Source organism: Anas platyrhynchos, chromosome 3, assembly GCF_047663525.1.
Source record: "Anas platyrhynchos isolate ZD024472 breed Pekin duck chromosome 3, IASCAAS_PekinDuck_T2T, whole genome shotgun sequence".
NCBI lineage: Eukaryota > Metazoa > Chordata > Aves > Anseriformes > Anatidae > Anas > Anas platyrhynchos.
In genome coordinates, this window is record NC_092589.1 from 14235662 (window position 1) to 14254703 (window position 19042).

The 19042-nt window shown below is 37.1% G+C and overlaps 1 protein-coding gene across 8 annotated transcripts in view; it reads left to right on the plus strand.

Moving 5' to 3' along the window:
• GPCPD1 (glycerophosphocholine phosphodiesterase 1) overlaps positions 1-15890 on the plus strand; it is a 42874-nt gene extending 26984 nt beyond the window's left edge. For 7 of the 8 annotated variants that reach the window (XM_027453472.3, XM_027453470.3, XM_072035342.1 and 4 more), the window contains 12 exons: positions 24-186; positions 277-409; positions 643-697; positions 2333-2425; positions 3995-4072; positions 4845-4884; positions 5651-5712; positions 7045-7110; positions 7680-7816; positions 8910-9045; positions 9353-9513; positions 15145-15890. In XM_027453472.3, the coding sequence (XP_027309273.1) occupies positions 24-186; positions 277-409; positions 643-697; positions 2333-2425; positions 3995-4072; positions 4845-4884; positions 5651-5712; positions 7045-7110; positions 7680-7816; positions 8910-9045; positions 9353-9513; positions 15145-15349 (1329 nt within the window). In that variant the 3' untranslated portion in view covers positions 15350-15890. Of the gene's footprint in view, positions 1-23; positions 187-276; positions 410-642; positions 698-2332; positions 2426-3994; positions 4073-4844; positions 4885-5650; positions 5713-7044; positions 7111-7679; positions 7817-8909; positions 9046-9352; positions 9514-12375; positions 12490-15144 lie in introns of all 8 variants that reach the window. The other variant, XM_027453473.3, reaches the window with a different exon arrangement.
• Positions 15891-19042: the final 3152 nt, after the last annotated feature.

The following is a 19042-nucleotide window of genomic DNA, read 5'->3' on the forward strand; positions in this document are numbered from 1 at the left end:
TTTGGTTCTTTCTGTGTTTTTAGGAAGATTTAAGTGAGAAAGTACTGCAAGATGATGAGCTCCCAGGTCATGTAGGTTCTGCCTGCCTCCTGTCATCCACAATTGCAGAATTTGGAAAGAGTGCTGGAATTCTTACACTTGCTATCATGGGCAGAAATCCAAGGAAGACAATTGGAAAAGTTCGAGGTACAGTTGATGCAATCAGACATAGATAACTTCACTGGAAGTCATCCATTATCTTTTGACATGTGAAGCATTTGGTATCTTTCCTTGTAGTGGACTACATCATTATTAAGCCAATCCAGGGATACACTTGTGATATGAAGGCCTCATATGCAAAATACTGGAAACCAAGAACAACTCTAGATGTTGGACACAGGGGAGCAGGAAATTCTACGACAACAGCTAAGTAAGTTCATTTGTGTTTTAATCTGTTGGTTTGGTTTAATGTTTTTTTTTTTCATGGATACCAACTGAGGAAGCAGCTGGTTTCAAATTAAAACCTATAACCCATAACTGTTTTAACTCTTCAATAATAAACATGAGTGTTCCACAGAACAAAGACTTCCAATTTGTGTTTCTGTTGCTTCAATGAACTTCATAGTGCTGTTAATAAAACTTTTTCCTTTGCTATTATTTCAGACTTGCTAAAGTTCAAGAGAACACGATTGCTTCTTTGAGGAATGCTGCAAGTCATGTACGTACACACATTTACATGAACACAGTACTTGTATGGTTAAAACTAGTGTGACTTGTATGCTTAGTTTTCAAGATTCAGTACAATATATATTAAATGTGTTGATTAATAAAAAAGAAAAAAAGCATTAAATTATGAAGCTGTGGAAGTTCCCTGAGAAATAGGAAAGGAAGAAACAGCTTAGTTTAAACTTTCATTCTTAAGTTTCCTCAAAAACCCCTTCCATCCAACATATTCTGGTGTTATTTTAATACAGGGAGAATTTTAACTTCAGCCATGCAGAGACTGAATAATTTTGAACAGATGATTGAAGTCTGGCTCTTCTAGAGCCAGCATACTCTAGGGCAGCAAAGGTCTCACTCAGGGACTGCAGAGTACCTCAAACTGGTTTGCAAAAAAGGGACTTGAGTTCTAAGAATAAGCTCTAATAAAACCGTCCTTTGTTCCAGTGGTTGTTAAAATGAAGATTTTTGACTCCTAGGATCTTAAAAGTCTTGAGGGATATTGAATTTGGAGATACACTCCTCTGATGCTTAAATTCTGTGACCTATATCGTTGATTTTATCCCTTCCAAAATTTGTTATTGAAGTGATCTGTGATAAGATCAACCTTGATGAAGAGGCAGTGAGGCAGAGTAGCTGGAGTCAGTCCTATGGAGCACATTCAGACATTCCTTGTGTAGCTCCTGTTTTCACTGAACAGCTGTGGTTATAGTCATATTAAGATGCTGCTATGAGATCACGTGCTGCTTAACTTGTAGGTTTCTGAGACTTCCCTGGTACTATAACAGTACCAGAAGAATCCACTAGTGTGGAATCTTACCAGACATCCTTTGTAGTTATTAATGCTCTGCTGCTGCCATCCCTTTATATTTATTGACTTCTTATTCTTGAACACTGTAATGCCCGTAGAGTCTCATTTTGGAGGTGGAGTAGAATTTGAATACAGTGTCTGGACCATGCAATGACTGGAGAGCAAATGAAAACTACAGTTATGAAATGATCTGTTTAAATAGTATTTTTTAATTTCCCAGTAGATACAGCGGGTTTCTAGACGCTTTTAAAAAATCTGCAGAAAGTATGTTGAGGCAGAAATTTACTGTAAAATAATAACATCACCAGAAAAAAATACTTGTAATTATTTGTGGAATGAGAAGACTGGAAGCCACTGCTACAAAAATATTTCTGCTAAGAAAGGAATGATTTGGAGACAGTCAAAATAAGTCAAAAACTGTTTCTGTGTGTTTCTCGTTCTTTCTGGGCCTTCAAATCCATAAAGATTATACTGAGAGCTCTTGTTTAATCTTTCATCCTTTTTAAGCTTAACAGAAAATAACATACATCTGAAAATAATAGAAGAACACTGGATGTAGAAATTTCTATTCTTGCAGTTGTTATAATGCTGCTGCAATGTCATTTTGGATTTTGTTTTTGTTTTCCCTATTTTTAATCAGTTTTTGAGTAAGATGTGACTAGTAACAACCAGTATTGCATACAACTTCTGGTAGATGTCCAGGACCTGTGCATATTTGGAAACCTGTCCTCTGAGTTTTCTGCAGTTCTCAAGCCCTTGTGCATCAACTGTTAATGGATTTTTGTTTTGTTCGGTTGTCAATGTGTTTTTTGTTTTCTGTAGGGAGCAGCATATGTGGAGTTCGATGTACACCTTTCTAAAGATCATGTGCCTATTGTCTACCATGATCTCACGTGTTGCATGGCAATGAAAAAGGTAAGGATGATGATCATATCTGTATTTTTATCTTGGTGTGACCAATCCAGAAACTAATTTTTTTTTTTTTTACTCATAGAAATAAGGTCTCATAGAAATAATGCTGGGAAATCAAGGAAAGGAAATACGTAGTGTTACTGTATGCATAAAGTACGGCTGGGAAGTTCAGTTCCTCCTTTTGATGTTGTAGCAACAGTGTTTCAGATGCATGATCTGTATCTCTTTAAATGTAAAATGCAGTTACTTGGCTTTTGTTTATTAATGGTTTGAAAGAAAAATGCACACAACTTCACTGAATTCAGTAGCACCTCTTGCAACCCCTTTAGATTCTCAGAGTAAGATCTTCTGGTTCTTTTTTTTGTTTGTTTGTGGGTTGGTTTTGGTTTGTGGGTTCTTGTTTTTGGTTTGTTCTGATTTGATTTGTTTTGTTGCTTTTGAGGGAGAGTTGATGTGATTTTCAACATGACTTCTCACCCCTGCTGGTACTTAACCGTTTAGGACAAGTATAGTGCTATGTATTCATAAATGCACATTAGCTTAAACCAAAGTCTACCGTGTATCCCACTAGTGGCCAGTGGATGGAAAGCAGAAAATTGGAAGAAAAATGAATCTTCTCCTTGATTTAGAAACATTCTGAAAAAAATGGATTAAGCACAAATGGCTAGGTTTCCATTAATTTTTTTTCATTATTTCTTGAATCCCTTTTCCTTCGGCATTTGATCTTTCCTTTACCTGTGAGGTAAACAGTGTACTTCGTGCCTTCTGGGGACAGTAAGTGGGGCTGAAGAACTGCTTTGGTTTGCTTAGTGGGACAGAAGGAAAGGATTTAGAACAGATGTGCTAGGAGCAGGAAAACAGGACTTGAAAGTGTCTTGTTCCTCTTCTAGCTCAAGTTATCAGTTGTTGCAGTAGTTACTTTTTTCAATCAAAACACTTTTTCTGCTATTTTTGTAAGCATCGAGAGTAGGATAACATAAGCAGAGAACAGTACTGTTATTCCTGCATATGGATAATTGTTCCTTAAATGGTGCTCTGACCAGACATGCACAATACCTTTTAAATAACCAAGTTTTATGAAGCATCAAAATTGAATGTTTTTATGGTGACATAACACTTCTTAACAATGAGAGAAACATAGGCCTAAGAGCTGGTGACTTAAACGCAGAGTTATTCTTCCTTTTGGTCTGTTGTATATTTTCCCTTGATCTCAGAATAATTGCTCTCAACCACAGTGCAGAGGCAAGTTTGGGCTTGAGCAGTTCTGGAAAGGGAAGTACTTACACAGCAAATCAGTGTTGTCTTGTTGAGTATGAATTTCTTCATAGTGAAAGAAAGGAAGTGAAAACCATGTTTATAGATATGTATTTTTTTTGGCAGTATATTCTTGGAGGGGGGAGGGTTGTCTCAGTTTTACCAGGGCACTTGTCTCTGTATAAGCTTCAGAGATATTGTGTAAATAATTATGAATTGAATTGAATTTTAATTGCTTTTCATATTAACATATTAAAAACGTATATGAATTTTAGTACTTTGCAGTGATGCTTCATTGTGTATTATTTCTCTTCAAAGAAACTGGATACAGAGCCTTTGGAGTTGTTTGAGATTGCAGTCAAAGAGCTCACATTTGATCAACTGCAGTTACTGAAGGTATTGTTACTTTTTCTGGTTTGATACACCGGGTGTGGGATTTGTAGCTTAGATTTTTGGAGTAACTGCACATCGTGTGGGAGAACACAAGCTTTAAAAGTAGTACAAGTAGAACAGGTAGTTAATTTCAAGCATAGTACTCTTGTACCATCATTACAGCTTGAATAAATATCATTACTAAGGTTTTCTAGAAATAGCATCCAAACAACTTGCATAGATCCACATCATTATGCTACCATTCATGTTTAAAAAAAAAAAAGTGTTGGTAGGGTTAATTTAAAGCCAATGCCGTGGAAGAAAGATACCATTCACCAAGTCTGTATAGTTCTTATATTTCCCTGTTAACAAGAGAGATCCAGATTATGTTGGCTTCCTCCTTGGAGCTGCATGTATGGGTTTAGAAGGGTCTGTGGTTTAACAGTCTGGATTGGACAAACTGGCCGGAACTAATTGAATTTAATTTAATTGGGTATCACTGTGTCTTCCAAATAGAAATTTTCTGCCTACATAAAACGGGATCAGGGATAAGACTGGTCCACTGAAGACCAAGCTGAGAAGATACTTGTGCTCAGTCAAGGAAGCAGCTGGTTTAACCAAGAATGATGTTTCTTCCAGTTACTTCCACTGTCTGTAAATGAACCTCTAAACTTAAAATAAATAGATGATGATAATTAAAGTTTAAAAAGAAAATCAGAAGGAAATTGTGTTGTACTTGTAATAAGATCTCTGTGGGTGGAACACTTGTTAATTTTATTATTTTGATGCTTTTTAGCTGGCTCATGTGACTGCCCTGAAAGTTAAAGATCACAATGGTGCGTACTTGTTGGCAAGAGTCTCGGGATTAATTTATTATGATGTAATGATACATAGTCAACAATTGCAGTAACTTATTCTAATTGTATTTGGCTTTTTCCTGAAAGTGTGTAAATGCTTAATTGGTTACTTTAGTTTTAAGCTGTCTGTAGAGCTTTTTGCTGGGAAGTAGACACCTGAATGGGAGTTACTCCCTTGGAAGAGAGGGGACAGAAGGGTTCAAGTTGCTTGCGTGGCTAAATATATATTGATGAGTATTCAAAGTGTAATTGCCCGTAGTGTTTCTTTTTTATGCTTCTCTGCCATTTTGGCACCTCTGCAGAATTGCAGACAAGAACTTTGTTAACTGTTACACGGCATCTTATTTGTGCTATAAGTCTCAGACTGTAATACATCTCCTTCATGGGGACGTCAAAATGGTGCAAAGCATCTCTCATGTCCTACTTGTCTGAGAAAAGAAAAAAATAATAAACCTTGACAGGCATGGCTGCTTCTACTGACTGTGATTCAGTGACTGAGAGAGTGAGGTATGGGAGAAGCTGCTTCTGACAAATATCGTCAAAAAATGTTCCTGCTGGTAGAACAGGAATTGTCAACACCATTGTTGGGAGTATGTCAGTGTTAGAGAGAAATCTTAAACAATCAAAAGATAAACCTGGTTCAGTTTTTCATTCTTAAAGATGTTGTGGTTCTGAGCCAGTTAATTCTTGCTGGATTAGGAGTGTTACTATCTATTTTAATCCAATATTTTGTATTTATTTTCAGCATCTTTTAAAGAAGAAGAAAACTCTGCTTATGAGACCCAGCCGTTTCCTTCTCTGCAGAGAGTAAGCAGTGAACGTAGAGCAAGAGATGATGATTATAGAACATGCAAACATTCAGTTTACTTTGTGCTACTTGTGTAGCGATGGACATTAATTTTTTTTAATTATTATTTTAACCATCCAATATCAGTGTTGGAACTGAAAATCTAGGGTTTTGTTTTGTTTTTTGCACACTGGAGCCTCACCAGCACATAAAATCAGTAGTTTCCATACCTTCAAAGGCTCTTAATTCAGAAGCCCAAGTTGTGTAGCTCAGGATATGCTCAGCTGAGCAGCTGGCTGACCATCTGGGCATTGCATTTCAATGCGTTGACAGTTGTTTGCTGAATTTAAGGTTTGTGTGAGGGAAAGGCTTTTGGGAGTTCATTGTGTAGTCTTGGCTGTGTAGCAGAGCCAGACATAAAGAAAACAAAAGTGAATATCTAAAATGTTTCCCTTTGTGACTATTTGCAAACTGTTGGCTTTGTAGTGGTTTGTTTTTCCCAGAAACTATTGTCCAAATAGCTTGATACCATTTGCAACATCTTTTCTGGAACTGCTATTGTTTCCCCTTCTTGTTCTCTTCCTAATGTCTAGACTGCTCATTTAGCATGTCTTTTAGGGACTTTTTTTATACAATAATACTGCTTTCTATAAAGATTATTAGTACCCAGTTAATACTTATGTGAGAATTAATATAAATTATTTATATAATAAATAACTCTGTAATGGACTGAACTATTGAGGTTCAATTCGTACACGTTTTGGCTCTCCAAAGTTCACTTTCTTCCTGTGAGAAAGGGAATATTACTCTTCTCTGTACCTTCATATTCATAGGATTAAAGAATCATCTAGCATTTTTTTTATTTCATTAGCTGTTACTTCTGCATTTTGACTTAGTCACCTTATAATTAAAAATTTTCTTTACAAGCATTTCACTTTTTTGTTCTTATCATAATGATAAGCTCATGGATTTCATACATAGGACTATTGTTACTGAAGGTACTTTTTGTATTAAACAAAAGCTTTCTAGAGAAGTATAGAACACTTATTTTTTTTTCAGGAGTATAAGTGAGGCATTTATCTCAAGTGTTAAAGGTGAATTGACTTACATTTGTACTTGATCAAATCTTGAAAATTTATCAAAACTTTTACGTGGTTCTTAGCTTTAAACTGAAGAAGAAAAAAGTAAATGTATTAAGGTTTTTCGGTGTTGTGTTTTTTGGTTTGTTTGGTTTTAGTTGACTGTTAAACCCCATTGGGGTTACATTCCAGTGCATTCTTCCAGTAATTACCCTAATAGTACTTAGTTGATCCCCTTAGCAGTGGAGTCCCTTCATAATGAAATCTTTTCAGGTCCTGGAGTCAGTTTCTGAAGACGTTGGCTTCAACATAGAAATAAAATGGATCTGCCAACAAAGGGTAAGTGAATGTACAGGAGATTTACTTTGATACTTTGCTGTGTTCATGGCTAAGGCTTGCGATTTGATATGACAGTTTCTTAGGAGCTATAAACAAAGAAGCATTTTTATTTTAGTGTGACCCTTTTATTTTATGGCCCATTATCTTTAAAACAGAGTATATCGCCACCGCTCATGCAACTGAACATACACAAGCATGCTCTTAAAGCAATGGGATGTATTTGTAGGACTTAGCTCACAGTGCAGCTCTGCTTTTTTTTCTCCATTTTTTAATGATCTTTCATGGATTTCCTTTGTTTTTTCAAAATTAAAGAAGACTTCATAGCAGCTTTCCCCTTAGGTGGGAAGACTGAATTTTTCAGTCAGTCGTGCTGTTAGAATTCAGCTGTTCTTCTAAGACAGTCCTGCAGAGCTGTAGCTGGCATTCAGGAGACTGAAGGAGTGACTTCTGTATTCAGACTTGTAAACTCAGTTCTTGTTTTGCTGAAGTTGAAAGAGATTGTAGCTTGTTAAAATAATTTTAGTAAGCATCAATTAAAATGGCTGAAACTTGTCTTTTCTTTTTAATAGGATGGACAGTGGGATGGCAACTTGTCAACTTACTTTGATATGAACCTCTTTCTAGATATTATTCTAAAAACAATTCTGATGAATGCTGGAAGAAGAAGAATTGTTTTTTCTTCTTTTAATGCAGATATTTGTACAATGTAAGTTAAGGAGCAACCATATGTTTTTTATTTGATTAAATTTACTTTCAACATAAGTATACCCAACTATTCACTAACAAGAAGTTCCAGTTAGACCTAAAATTTGGGCACAAAAATAGATGGGAATTGAAACAAGGAATCAGACCCCTTTGATATCTGAGCTGTGACAAAAATCAAATAGGAAAATGAAGTCAAAGTAGATATTTTTGTCAAGACTGAATGCTTCAGTCTTAAAACAGCAAAAAAAAAGTCAGTATTTCTTATGGTATCACAAAGTCTGTTTCAGATACACTTAAGGGGTACAGAAGCCTAATTTACAAACAAAAAATGGTTAGATTTTTTTTCTGTGTATTTGCCTTTTTTAGAGAACAGGAAATTAAATAGCTTTGAATTACGGTGGCTCTTTTTGGTAAGAAGAATTCCTCTTGTGGAATGTCGAATACATTGCAGCACAGAAAAAGCATAGGAAATAACTGGGAAGCAAACAGTTGGGCTATATGTGAATTAACAAGATGCTGTAGTATGTTGTAACAAGAAGTGATTGAGCACTATGAATGAAAAGCTTAGTGGAAACATCATTTGATGAGAGACTGATGAAATACCATGGAAGGATAAATAGGACAAAACCAAGTCAAGGTACTGATAAAAGAATTACAAAACAAGCGTGAAAGCATATAACGCATTAATCCCAGAACTGTGTTTCCATCTACTGTCATTTCATGCTCCTAAGTGGTATTATCCATCTTGAAAATTACATTAATAAGGTTAAGTATCGTACATTAAACACAATGGATTCTTATCATGTATTTTCGTTTTGCTCTATTAAGAAAACTACAGATTTGGATAGCTTTCAAGGAGTTTATGTAAACATTTTGTGGGTGTGGATTAGAGTTGAACATGAACTCAAGCTTCCCTTTAACTGTGTTTTCATCTCTGACAATGCCAAACTGTTGGAGCAAGTTTGTCACATAGTTTGCTATGAAAATGCAATATGATCTTGTTGCACCACTCAAATGCACATGCAGCAAAACTCTCAATAAGATTGAATTTCCATGCTTTTAAACTTCCTACTTGCAAACGTTTTTTATAACAGGGTCCGGCACAAGCAAAACAAGTATCCTGTGTTATTTCTCACCCAAGGAGAATCGAAGATCTATCCGGAACTTATGGATCTCAGATCTCGTACAACTCCAATTGCCATTACTTTTGCACAGTTTGAAAACTTGCTGGTAAGCTGACAAGCTCTGGTACTTCTCTGTAATAAAATTAAATTGAATTATTACTAATTATTGTAAATCCATAATTTTTTACCCAAAATTGCAAACAAACTCATAAATGCATTAACGTTAGTAACTACCAAAAAAATAATGTCTGTGTTTTAAATTTCTATTTAGTATGTTGCTTAGAAAATACAGGGCTAAGCTCTTTAATTGTACTAAGCTGTCATATGAAGTTATTATAAGGAGCTACAAGTGTCAATAAAAAAGCTAATGTGAGAACTTCTCAGGTTTTTAATTGAAGTGTTTTATATTTCAGGGAGTTAATGTGCATTCTGAAGACCTGCTGAGGAATCCATCGTTCATTAAAAGAGCCAAATCTAAAGGCTTAGTTATTTTCTCGTGGGGAGATGATGCAAACGACCCAGATAACAGGAAGAAGTTGAGAGAATATGGTGTTCATGGGCTAATATATGACAGGTATGTGCTTGAAAAAGAAAAAGTAGAATATTTAAGTTCAAGAAATGGTTGTATCCTGAATCCTGTGAAGCTCCACGTTCCTTTATGATTGACTGGGTGCAGAGTACCTTTTTTCTCTACTACAAACACAACAAGCCCATAAAACCAGTTGCAGAAAGAGATACACTAATTCCTATTCTTTTAGCTGTGTATATGAATCAGAATAACTTCTGCTTCTAATGAGGCTAATGGAAATAAAATTTAACTCTAAAGAACTAGTGCATGGCCTACACATTTAGTACGCTATTAATATTTCTGACAGTAATTTTTCAAATGTGTATTACAGTGTGGTGAGGACAGTGTTATTTTAACTGTCTGACTGCAATTTTCACTTTTCTACATTTATTGATGGAAGTAGTTAGCACAACTTTTAAACAAATGAATTATACTTAGTTTTCCCCAGCCTTGTGATCAGTTCTGTTTCAGAGTTCATAGAATCAGAGAATGGCGGAGAATTGGGTTGGAAGGGCCCTTAAAGATCATCTACTTAAACCCCCCTGCCATAGGCAGGGATGCCACCCACTGGATCAGGTTGGCCAAGGCCTCATCCAGCCTGACCTTGAACACCTCCAGGGATGGGGCATCCACAGCTGCTCTGGGCAACCTGCTCCAGTGCATCGCCACCCTCTGAGTGAAGAATTTCCTCCTAACCTTTAATCTAAATTTCTCCTCTTAGTTTAAAACCATTCCTCCTTTTCCTATCATTATGTGACTGAGCAGAGAGTTGCTCTCCATCTTTTTTTATAATTACCCTTCAAGTACTGAAAAGCTGCAATGAGCATTTGTGTATAGTTTTACGTTTTTTTTTTTTTTTGTATTAAAATACGTTCAGAGTGACTCTCATGGCAAAATTGCTGCCAAAATAATCACTTCAGAGGTTAAGGTATCTCTGCAGTTCAGGTGGACATCAGAATACTGTGTGAAGTCTTTGAACAATGGATTTACTTCAAGTCCTTTCAAAAATCAGAAGTTTCAGAAAGATATGAAATTAATCGCAGGAGATAGCTGCACAAAAAAGTGTTTAGTTCACTATTACAAGAAGAATCTTGAACTTGGAAAGCTGAAATTAGTCAGAACCTTTAATTACAAAGAATATCTAATTAGGAAAGCACTAACTGTAGTGAAGATGTCAAACTGTGTAAGACTAAAACCTTCAAACTTCATGCTTTAGTGACGGCATTGCTTTGCATATGGTGCACCAAAAAAAGGCAAGGAAGATCAGGTAATTGTCAAGGGCTCTGTTCTCTACAAAGTGAAAAATGAAAGTCAGGTTGATATGCCTAGAGGCAAAAAGTCAAATACGCTTAATTTTATAGTTCTGGACACCTAGACTCCTGCAAAAAGTTACCTAATTCCCTTTGATCCATTCTTGACTCCTGAGTCATTCCAGACTGGGTGTAGATTATCTGGCTTTCCAGTGGTATTCCTCCTTGTCCTGCAGTAGGTCTGCCTCTTCTCGTGGATGGTAAAAAGGAGTAACGAGACTTTTGCACTGGGGAGCAGCTTCAGATTAAAGTCACTGAAACATCAAGTCATCTTCTGTGCTGCAGCAGTGCTGCTTGTTAGACCTCTCAAAATTTAGACCCCATTAGTGGATGGACAAATCTCTGGACTGGTGTGCACAAGATTTGGTTCTTAGTGTAGGGGTATTACCAAACGTGGTTCTGTGCCATGCATGGCTTGAAGTGATAAATCATTGGTCTGTGGACAGGTGAGGTGTTCTAATCAATTATCACTGCTTAAAGGGTTCTTCTTGAAATGTCTGTGCTTCTGATGACTACTAATCCAGTCTTTTCAGAGTTGTTAATTAATTACGGTGTAATAGATAAGCACTAGCATGGTAAGACAGTAAAATGTGTGATAGCCTTATTTCTGTCTTGGTACTGCTTCCTGTGCTTGGATATGTAATTACTCAATGCTACTGAAATAATGCTGCATTTATGCCAGGGCTGCAAGCCTGCAAAGTGTCATTCATCATGTCTTCTCTTTTGTACTGTTTAGTGGGGTTTAAGTTGCAGCATGATAGCAGAACATGTTTTACCTCACAATTTGATGACTAACCAATTCATTGGAACTGGTTATATGCTGAGTTTCCTGGTGAAGTTAAACAAAAAAATAAATCTTTCACCTTCCTGTACTGTACAGACCATCTAGATTCTTAACTACTTGTGACTTCTCTGATCCACTTCTCCCCATATTTCTTCCACCTTGTTTACATCTTCCCACTATGAGAGGAACACAAAAATAATATCAATTACAAAGCTGTTCTTAAAAAAAACAACAACAACAACAAGCAAACAAACAAAAAAACAACAAATATGGTAGTTCAACAGTGTATTTTTTTTTTCTTTTCACTCAGTGTGACTGAGTAGCAAACGATCACTTTTTTCAGCATAACTATTGCAGGCTGGTTAACTCTATAGTTTCTAAACACTGCTAACTTTTTCTGTAGGCAAGAACAAATATTGGAATGCTCCTTTATGATCCTTAATAATTTTCTAAAGTTAATGATGGAATTAAGTTCAAGCTTAACACAGAACCCTTAGAAGGAACATGACACTTCTGAAACTTGCAGCACATGGATACTGTCCTGTGCCTGGTGTTTTGTGTTGCTGTTCACTAGAGCTTTACTTAAATCATCTTTGTAGGTGTTAATTGTGACAATGTTAGGAAGTGAACACATGGATTAAAATCTTTAGGTGAGCTTTAGGTTGTTTGGATATGGCCCTGGGTTCTTGCTGTGGGTAGCATCTGGTAATTGTGTCAAATATTATGAACTGTCTGGGTAGAGATGATTTCTATAAGCTATTTTTCTAAACTTAGTTATCCATGTAACGATGAGCAAAATGAATGTAGCCACTCGCGAAGATGGGAGAAAAGCTCTGTGCTGAATACCAAAAGTTGCTGATACCAAGTGTCGGGTGAAAAAAAATACAGGTAGGGAGGGTCTGACTGTGTTTTGCATGGAGGAAAAGCTGCAAGGCTGAATCCGAGAAGCTTAACAATGCCACTGCTGTTAAAAGAACCAGCTCACTGGTGCAGGGGGAAGAATTTTTTTTTTTTTTTTTTACCATCCTTTCTCCACTTGGGCTGCAAATTATGAGACATAGCCAAAGTCAGTAAGTGAAATGTATGGTCTAGTGCAGTTTCCAGGACAATATTCTGCTCTTTTCCTATGCTCAGTGAACATTTATCTCAACACTTAAAATATCAAAACTACTTGTGTAAAAGACAACCTATAGAAAAGGTGACACCTCTGCCTCAATATCCAGGCTCCTGTTTGGGTCCTAATCTAGAAAAGTACATTAAAGGCACATCTGTGCATCTTCTGTTAACATGGAAAGTTAAATCTCATGGTAAAAACTCTTTATTAGTCTGGTGTTCAGATTTATTGAAAGAAGAAACTTGAACCTAGTATAGACAAATTCTCTGGATTGGCAAAAAAAAAAAGTTTTAAAACAGGATTTTGAAGGGGAATTAGCTGGCATTTTTCTCTTGGATAAACTTTGTAAATGGTCCAGAAAACACTTCTCTGTTTGAATTTACTTAAGACTGTTCTTACTGAGTTAAGCTCTTATAAAGAGTTGGTTAGAGATTAAACACCAATGTGGAGAGGGAGAGGGTGCTAACTTGGCTTGGCATTATCATCTTTTTTTTTAATTCTTTCTACATGATCTGAGTTCTGCTTGTTGAATAATACATACAGCTGCATGAAAATTATTAAGCCAGTAATCCTGAAACACTTCTGCCAAAAGCTTTTCCATGAGTATTTTCAGTGTGTTTGTCTCCCCTCTAAATACTGCTTTTCCTTATGGCTTCACGTTGAGTTTGCAGGTTCCAGACAAAAGCTTTGTGCTGTATCAGTAATTTTCCAAAAATAATGCAAATTTTGTTGGCAATAAATGCAAAAGCATTGCAAAATCTTCTCAAATCTGTGACTGATTAAATCTGTGTCATTGGGTACAGTTTTTGTGCATGAAAACAGTATTTCCACGTGACTGACTGTATTTTTGATTTCGAAATAATTGGTAAGAGAGATCGTGGAGCATTTCTCTTTCTGCCAGCTGAAGGTGTAGAATAAGGGACCCAAAAAAAAGTGGGAACATGAAGTTCTGGGGTGTAGGAGTAGTTGTGCTTCAAATGGTCTTCTCTGCCTTCAGCATAAAGAAGCACTACGCATGTTGTAGCAGATGTCCCAGCGAACAGTCTGACTGCAGCTTGGAAGGCTGGCTTCTGCAATCTTCATTGAAAAGAAATGAATATAAGGCAAGAAGTACAGAATTTCTGCTTGCCTTAGCAAAGAACTAATAGAATGCCTGCTAGAAGCTGCCTAGCAACATGCCTAGCCATGTTTCCAGAGCCAAGGGGCCTGGAAACATGCCTTTGTTTTTCCATCATCTATCTGATGGGAACGGCTTAAAACCAGGAGTTCATAAAGGGTGTTGCTATATTAACAGAAACAAACAAAAAAAAATCCTTTCTCCTAGCTTCAGTGCTATGTCTTGAAAGCATAAAAGAATTGATGAGCTAGGTTAGCTAAAGAAAGTAAAGGTCTTACCTGCATCGTGGGAAGAAGGTTGTATTGCGGATAGTTTTTATCAGGCAATTTGGGTTTTTATCATAATCCTGTATCAGGCTGTAGGTGCTGTGCAAGTAATTGAACTCTGTGCCTTTGGTTCATGTACCTTAAAACTGGACAGCTTGCTATCTCTGGTCTTACAGATGTTGATCAAGTCCCTTACAGTAAGTCCTGTGGAATTTTTTCCAAGCTCATTTACTGTATCACTCCTTGAGCAGCACGTTACTCTTGTCTTGGGCTTCCCAACAGTTCAGAATGTGTTTTGCTGAGTTTAAATGCACCTGGCATTCTGTTTTGGTCATGCCACTGTGTTTGGACATAGGTTGAAATTACTGAATGAAAGAAAAAGATTGATTAAATAGAAATATGCTACTTGCTTGAAGGAATCTTAGATGAGAGGCAGTGTGAATATTCATAAGATGGTGAGGCAGAAGCCTTAGTAATTCCTTCCAGGAGTTTCCTTGGAAGGATTTAAACCTGGAGACCTGCAATATCTGAAAGCAAGAAGAACTGGACTGAAGAAATTTGCCAGTGTTTATGTTTTGGGTATAAGTAACATCCTGATATTAGAAGTAATGATGATGATTAGAATGTATCCTTTGTATTTTGGCTGCATTAAGTTTGTACCAAAGTAGACCAAGTTTTTCTTCCTTTCTTCCACCATGAAGTGCCATTTGCTCCAAGTAAAGAGGACGTGCTATTTACATGGTGTAAGTAGTTGAATTTGCATTAGGTATGAATAAAAATCAGGTTTTGTTTTTTACTCTTCACCTAACATGGTAATAGTAATTTTAAGCAACCATAAATCAACCATTGTGCAGAAGACATATCGTTTTATATTGCAAGATTAGAGACAAAACATAAGGTGCTAACCTCAAACATCTTGTTTTTGTAGACTTGCTGGTATGTGACTTCATTAGGAGAATAAAAAAAGACGAGTAGCTTCATTTAGTTGTATTGTGAACTGTCAGGTTATACTGATAAGTCTGTCTCTTCTTGTCTCATTTATTCAGGATATATGACTCGAATCCCGAACAACCAAATATATTCCAAGTAGAACAACTGGAGCGTCTAAAGAAGGAATTACCAGAGTTGAAAAGCTGCGTGTGTCCCACAGTTAGCCACTTCAAATCCATATCTCCATGTAAATGTCATCATAGTTGCCTGGAAGAGAAAACTGTAGATAACTTGCAGAGTGTTCAAATGCAAAAGGACTGATTCTAGGCAGAATGCTGTTTTTTATCTGTTTAACTTCGACCATTGGAACAGTGCTCTCCATGCCTTGACTGTTTGTTTCTTTAAGTACCCCAAACAGCAATAACCGTGTTCCTCCTTCCTGACAATACTTGCTAAAGTTTCAATGTTAAAATATTCAGCCAGTTATAGTTGTTGCAGTTTACATACGCAGTTTTAAGTTTCCCATAATCAAGTCTCAAATTTTGAAGCAGTAAATTTAGTATTAACACTAAGTGTGTTTTTTAAAAATAAGCACTCTAAGGAGTGGAAGCTAAACTAAATTGTAGAGAAATTACAATGACCTGATGGTGAAAATGCTTTAAAAAAAAAAAAAGTTTTGATTTTGATTTTATTTCAATAGTACAGCTCATCAGCTTGTACGTGACAACAGGAAATTAAGAGTGATGGTAAGGTACATAAAGTTAGATCTAGCCCAAGTAAATCGGTACCTCTATCTATATATGTATTTGCACTGATAGATCCACCTGTATAAAGCTTTGTGCCATTTAAAAAAAAAACAAAACTCTACACCTTTAAGTAAATTGCAGTGCATATTAACTCATTTTCCCCCCTTCATGGACATTTAGGCTGCTGCCATTGTTTTCTGATTTGCCAACTGAGTGGTACAGTGTCTGTGTTTAGTAGTGAGGGGTGAACCACAACTATGAGCATTTTTCATTAGTCTCACACAAGCCTGTTAAACTTCAGGAATGTTGCTCATAATTTTAATGTTAACAATTACAGAAACACCTGTCAGTGGTTGAGAATCTTTTTTGCACAGTAACCTTAATAAACAAAATATGTACCATGCACAAACTCTAGAAAATGCATGCTTTAGTTTTTAAGCATGAAATTTAGGTGTTTGCTGAGGTCCTTGCATCTTTACGGTGCTAGTTATGTGTGAAGGGTGCAAGGACTAACTAAACTACTTAACCTTCTTTGCCTAAAACCACAAGCCTGTTATTCACAAACATTTGGAAAAAAAAAAAGGCTATACCATTCATGGTTTGTCTTTCTTACATAACATAAGCCACTAGCTTTTGTATTTTGCAAGATTTGATTTTTATTTTTTTTCAGAGCAGGAATTACAACTGTACTGAATTCAGATAATCTGTATGCTGTTGGCTGATCCCTATCCTTTGTAATTTATTATGAAGTTATAGTTTAGAATCCTTAATAGATAGATGCATGTCCTTTTTCCTCCTGAAGTTGCAGGTCATGCCAACACAACAGCTGTAACTTTCTACTGAAGTGTTAATGTATAATAAGAATGAAAAATATTTATTTTTTTTCTCTTGTAAATTGACAATGAAAACAATAGTGTGTACTATATTCTTTATATACAGTCATTGCTACATAGAACTGATTGTACAAAGAGTAAAGCCATTACAGATACATGCTTGAGCCTGCACCACTGAGCAGTTTGGAACAAACAGCTTGTTTCAATTTGCCTTGTACATTTTAGTATTTAAGGTTTGTCCTGCACAAACAGCACAGTCATGATTAGCTATCTGGAAGCTGTCTTTTATTAAAAAAAAAAAAAAAAAAAAAAAAAAAGCTTCAAAGTGTGTGAGCTGTGTTTTTGGGAAGGAGGGAGGGAAGGAGCTCTGAACCTGATTCTTGACATCAACAATGATCGCCTGCAGCTGTTACCGGATAGAGCAAGTCCAGATTCCCCACTTGTCAATGTGTGGGATTAATTCTTAGTTGTTTATAATTTGTGTACCCTGGGAGCCTCTTTTGAAGGGTTTTGAGGGCTTTCACAACGAAGTGGCTGTGGCAGCTGTTTTTTTCCTGCATAGTAGCAGGTCACTAAGGTAAGTGTATGCCTGGTAAGGCCGCTGGTAGTGTTCCACTGGGCCAGAGTGTAAATCAGCCTGATTTTTGTTGTTTTATGCTTATAAATTCTCCAAAAGCTTAAACCTTTTTCACTCTCCTGCAGTTCACAGACATCAAAACAAAAACAGGTAAAAGACAGTGGCTTTGTTGGGAACACCTCTGTTTTTCAGGGTGTTTGAGTGCAGACAACCACCTTCAGACAAAAACATACTCAGCACCCACTATTCCAATAACTGAACTTCCTCTCTGCTTCCATAAGTGTTGGCCTTAACCCCTTGAGTCACATTCACGCAGGCCATTGCTGGGATGGTGCTGCAGTGTGTTCTGATGGTGTTTGCTGTTCCTCTGGTGGCCAAGAGCACAGCTATGGAGAAATGAAATAAAATAAAGGAAACTCCCTCCCTTCAGACGGAGGGAAGGGAATGAAGCAGCAAGCGTTTTTTAGTCTGGATTTTCTGCTGGAATGTGTTAACCTCTGGCTGGCTAGGATCTGGCTGTATTTTGATTGCTTGCTGGAGCATAGCTGCTTGTTCCAGCAAAGGGACTGCTACATTTTTAAAAAGAAAATTTCTTTTTAAATTAATCCTAAACTCTCTAAACTGGTAGATGAGAGAATTTCACTCCTACCTTTGGAGTTTCCTGTATCTTGGCCTCAAAGGCTGGACTACACGAGTTCTGATAGCTGTGTTAGGTTGTACTCTGGTTCTGTTCCCCTTAAATAAAAGAGAAGGGGGAATGATGGCAAAATAGCCCAATATGACAGAGTAGTTGGGAGAGAAGTTCCCTGCATGTGAGTGCTTGGACAACAAAATAGTTAATTGTTGTGACAAAATTCTGGTGAGGTTGAGACAAGGACAGGTCTGGGGAAGACCTTATGTGTTGGATGTGTGGGAGGAGTGAAGTTCACCCACCTTTACAGCCAACTTCCCTGTTGGCCAGGAAGACAGGACTTGTCCTTCTAAACCTCTGTTACAGTAGCAGAGAGCAGATTTGTCCCTGGGAGGGTGGCCTACCCAACAGCTAATGATGCGGTTGTGTTACCTGCTGCTGACTGATGTATTGGTGCTCCCCCTGTGTGCAGATCCCCTGTATTTGCCTTTCCATTGACTGTTCTTTGTATTTCAAACTACTGTCCCCCAAATGAACTATTGCAGGCGCTTCTGGAAGTGACAGCATATACATCCCCTTGTCCTTTGGTGTTTGTACCCAGATAGCAACAAAACAGTGACCTCTCACGCAGTTCCTGTTTGTTTTGTATGGGTACGTGTGTAAGCAGGTAACGTGACGTTTATTTTGGACCAGGCTCAGTATTTCAGCTGACAGAAGCAAAACTCTCTGCTTGCTTGTCTTGTGGGCACCTGTTTTGTAGCATTTTCCATGTGAGAGTCAGGGGCTTGGCTTGGTTTCTGGCTGCTGATATAACAAATGGACAGAAATAGTCACTGGCATAATATAAAATAACATAAGACAAATAGAACAGGCAACAAGTTGAGTCCATGTCCTTACATTACCACTCATAATGGGTTTGCCTGGCCCGCTTTAAAAGCAGCTGTATTGGAGATGCCAAACCCTCTTGGTTTGATCTTCCCTAGTGCTCTGAGATTTTCCTGATTTTTAACCTAAATCCCCCTTGATGCACTTCAAGGCTGTGATTTCCTAGGTTACCCCCTGGAAATAGAGACCATGTTCCTGCTGTCCTCTTGTGGACAGACTTACACTTTTCGTTTTGATTTATTTTATTTAGACTAAACAACCCCCTGAAAGTGAAAGCAGCAGGTCAGGGTTTGGTTCCAGCCTTGTACTACATCTCTCAAGCACAGCCCAAGGACTTTCAAT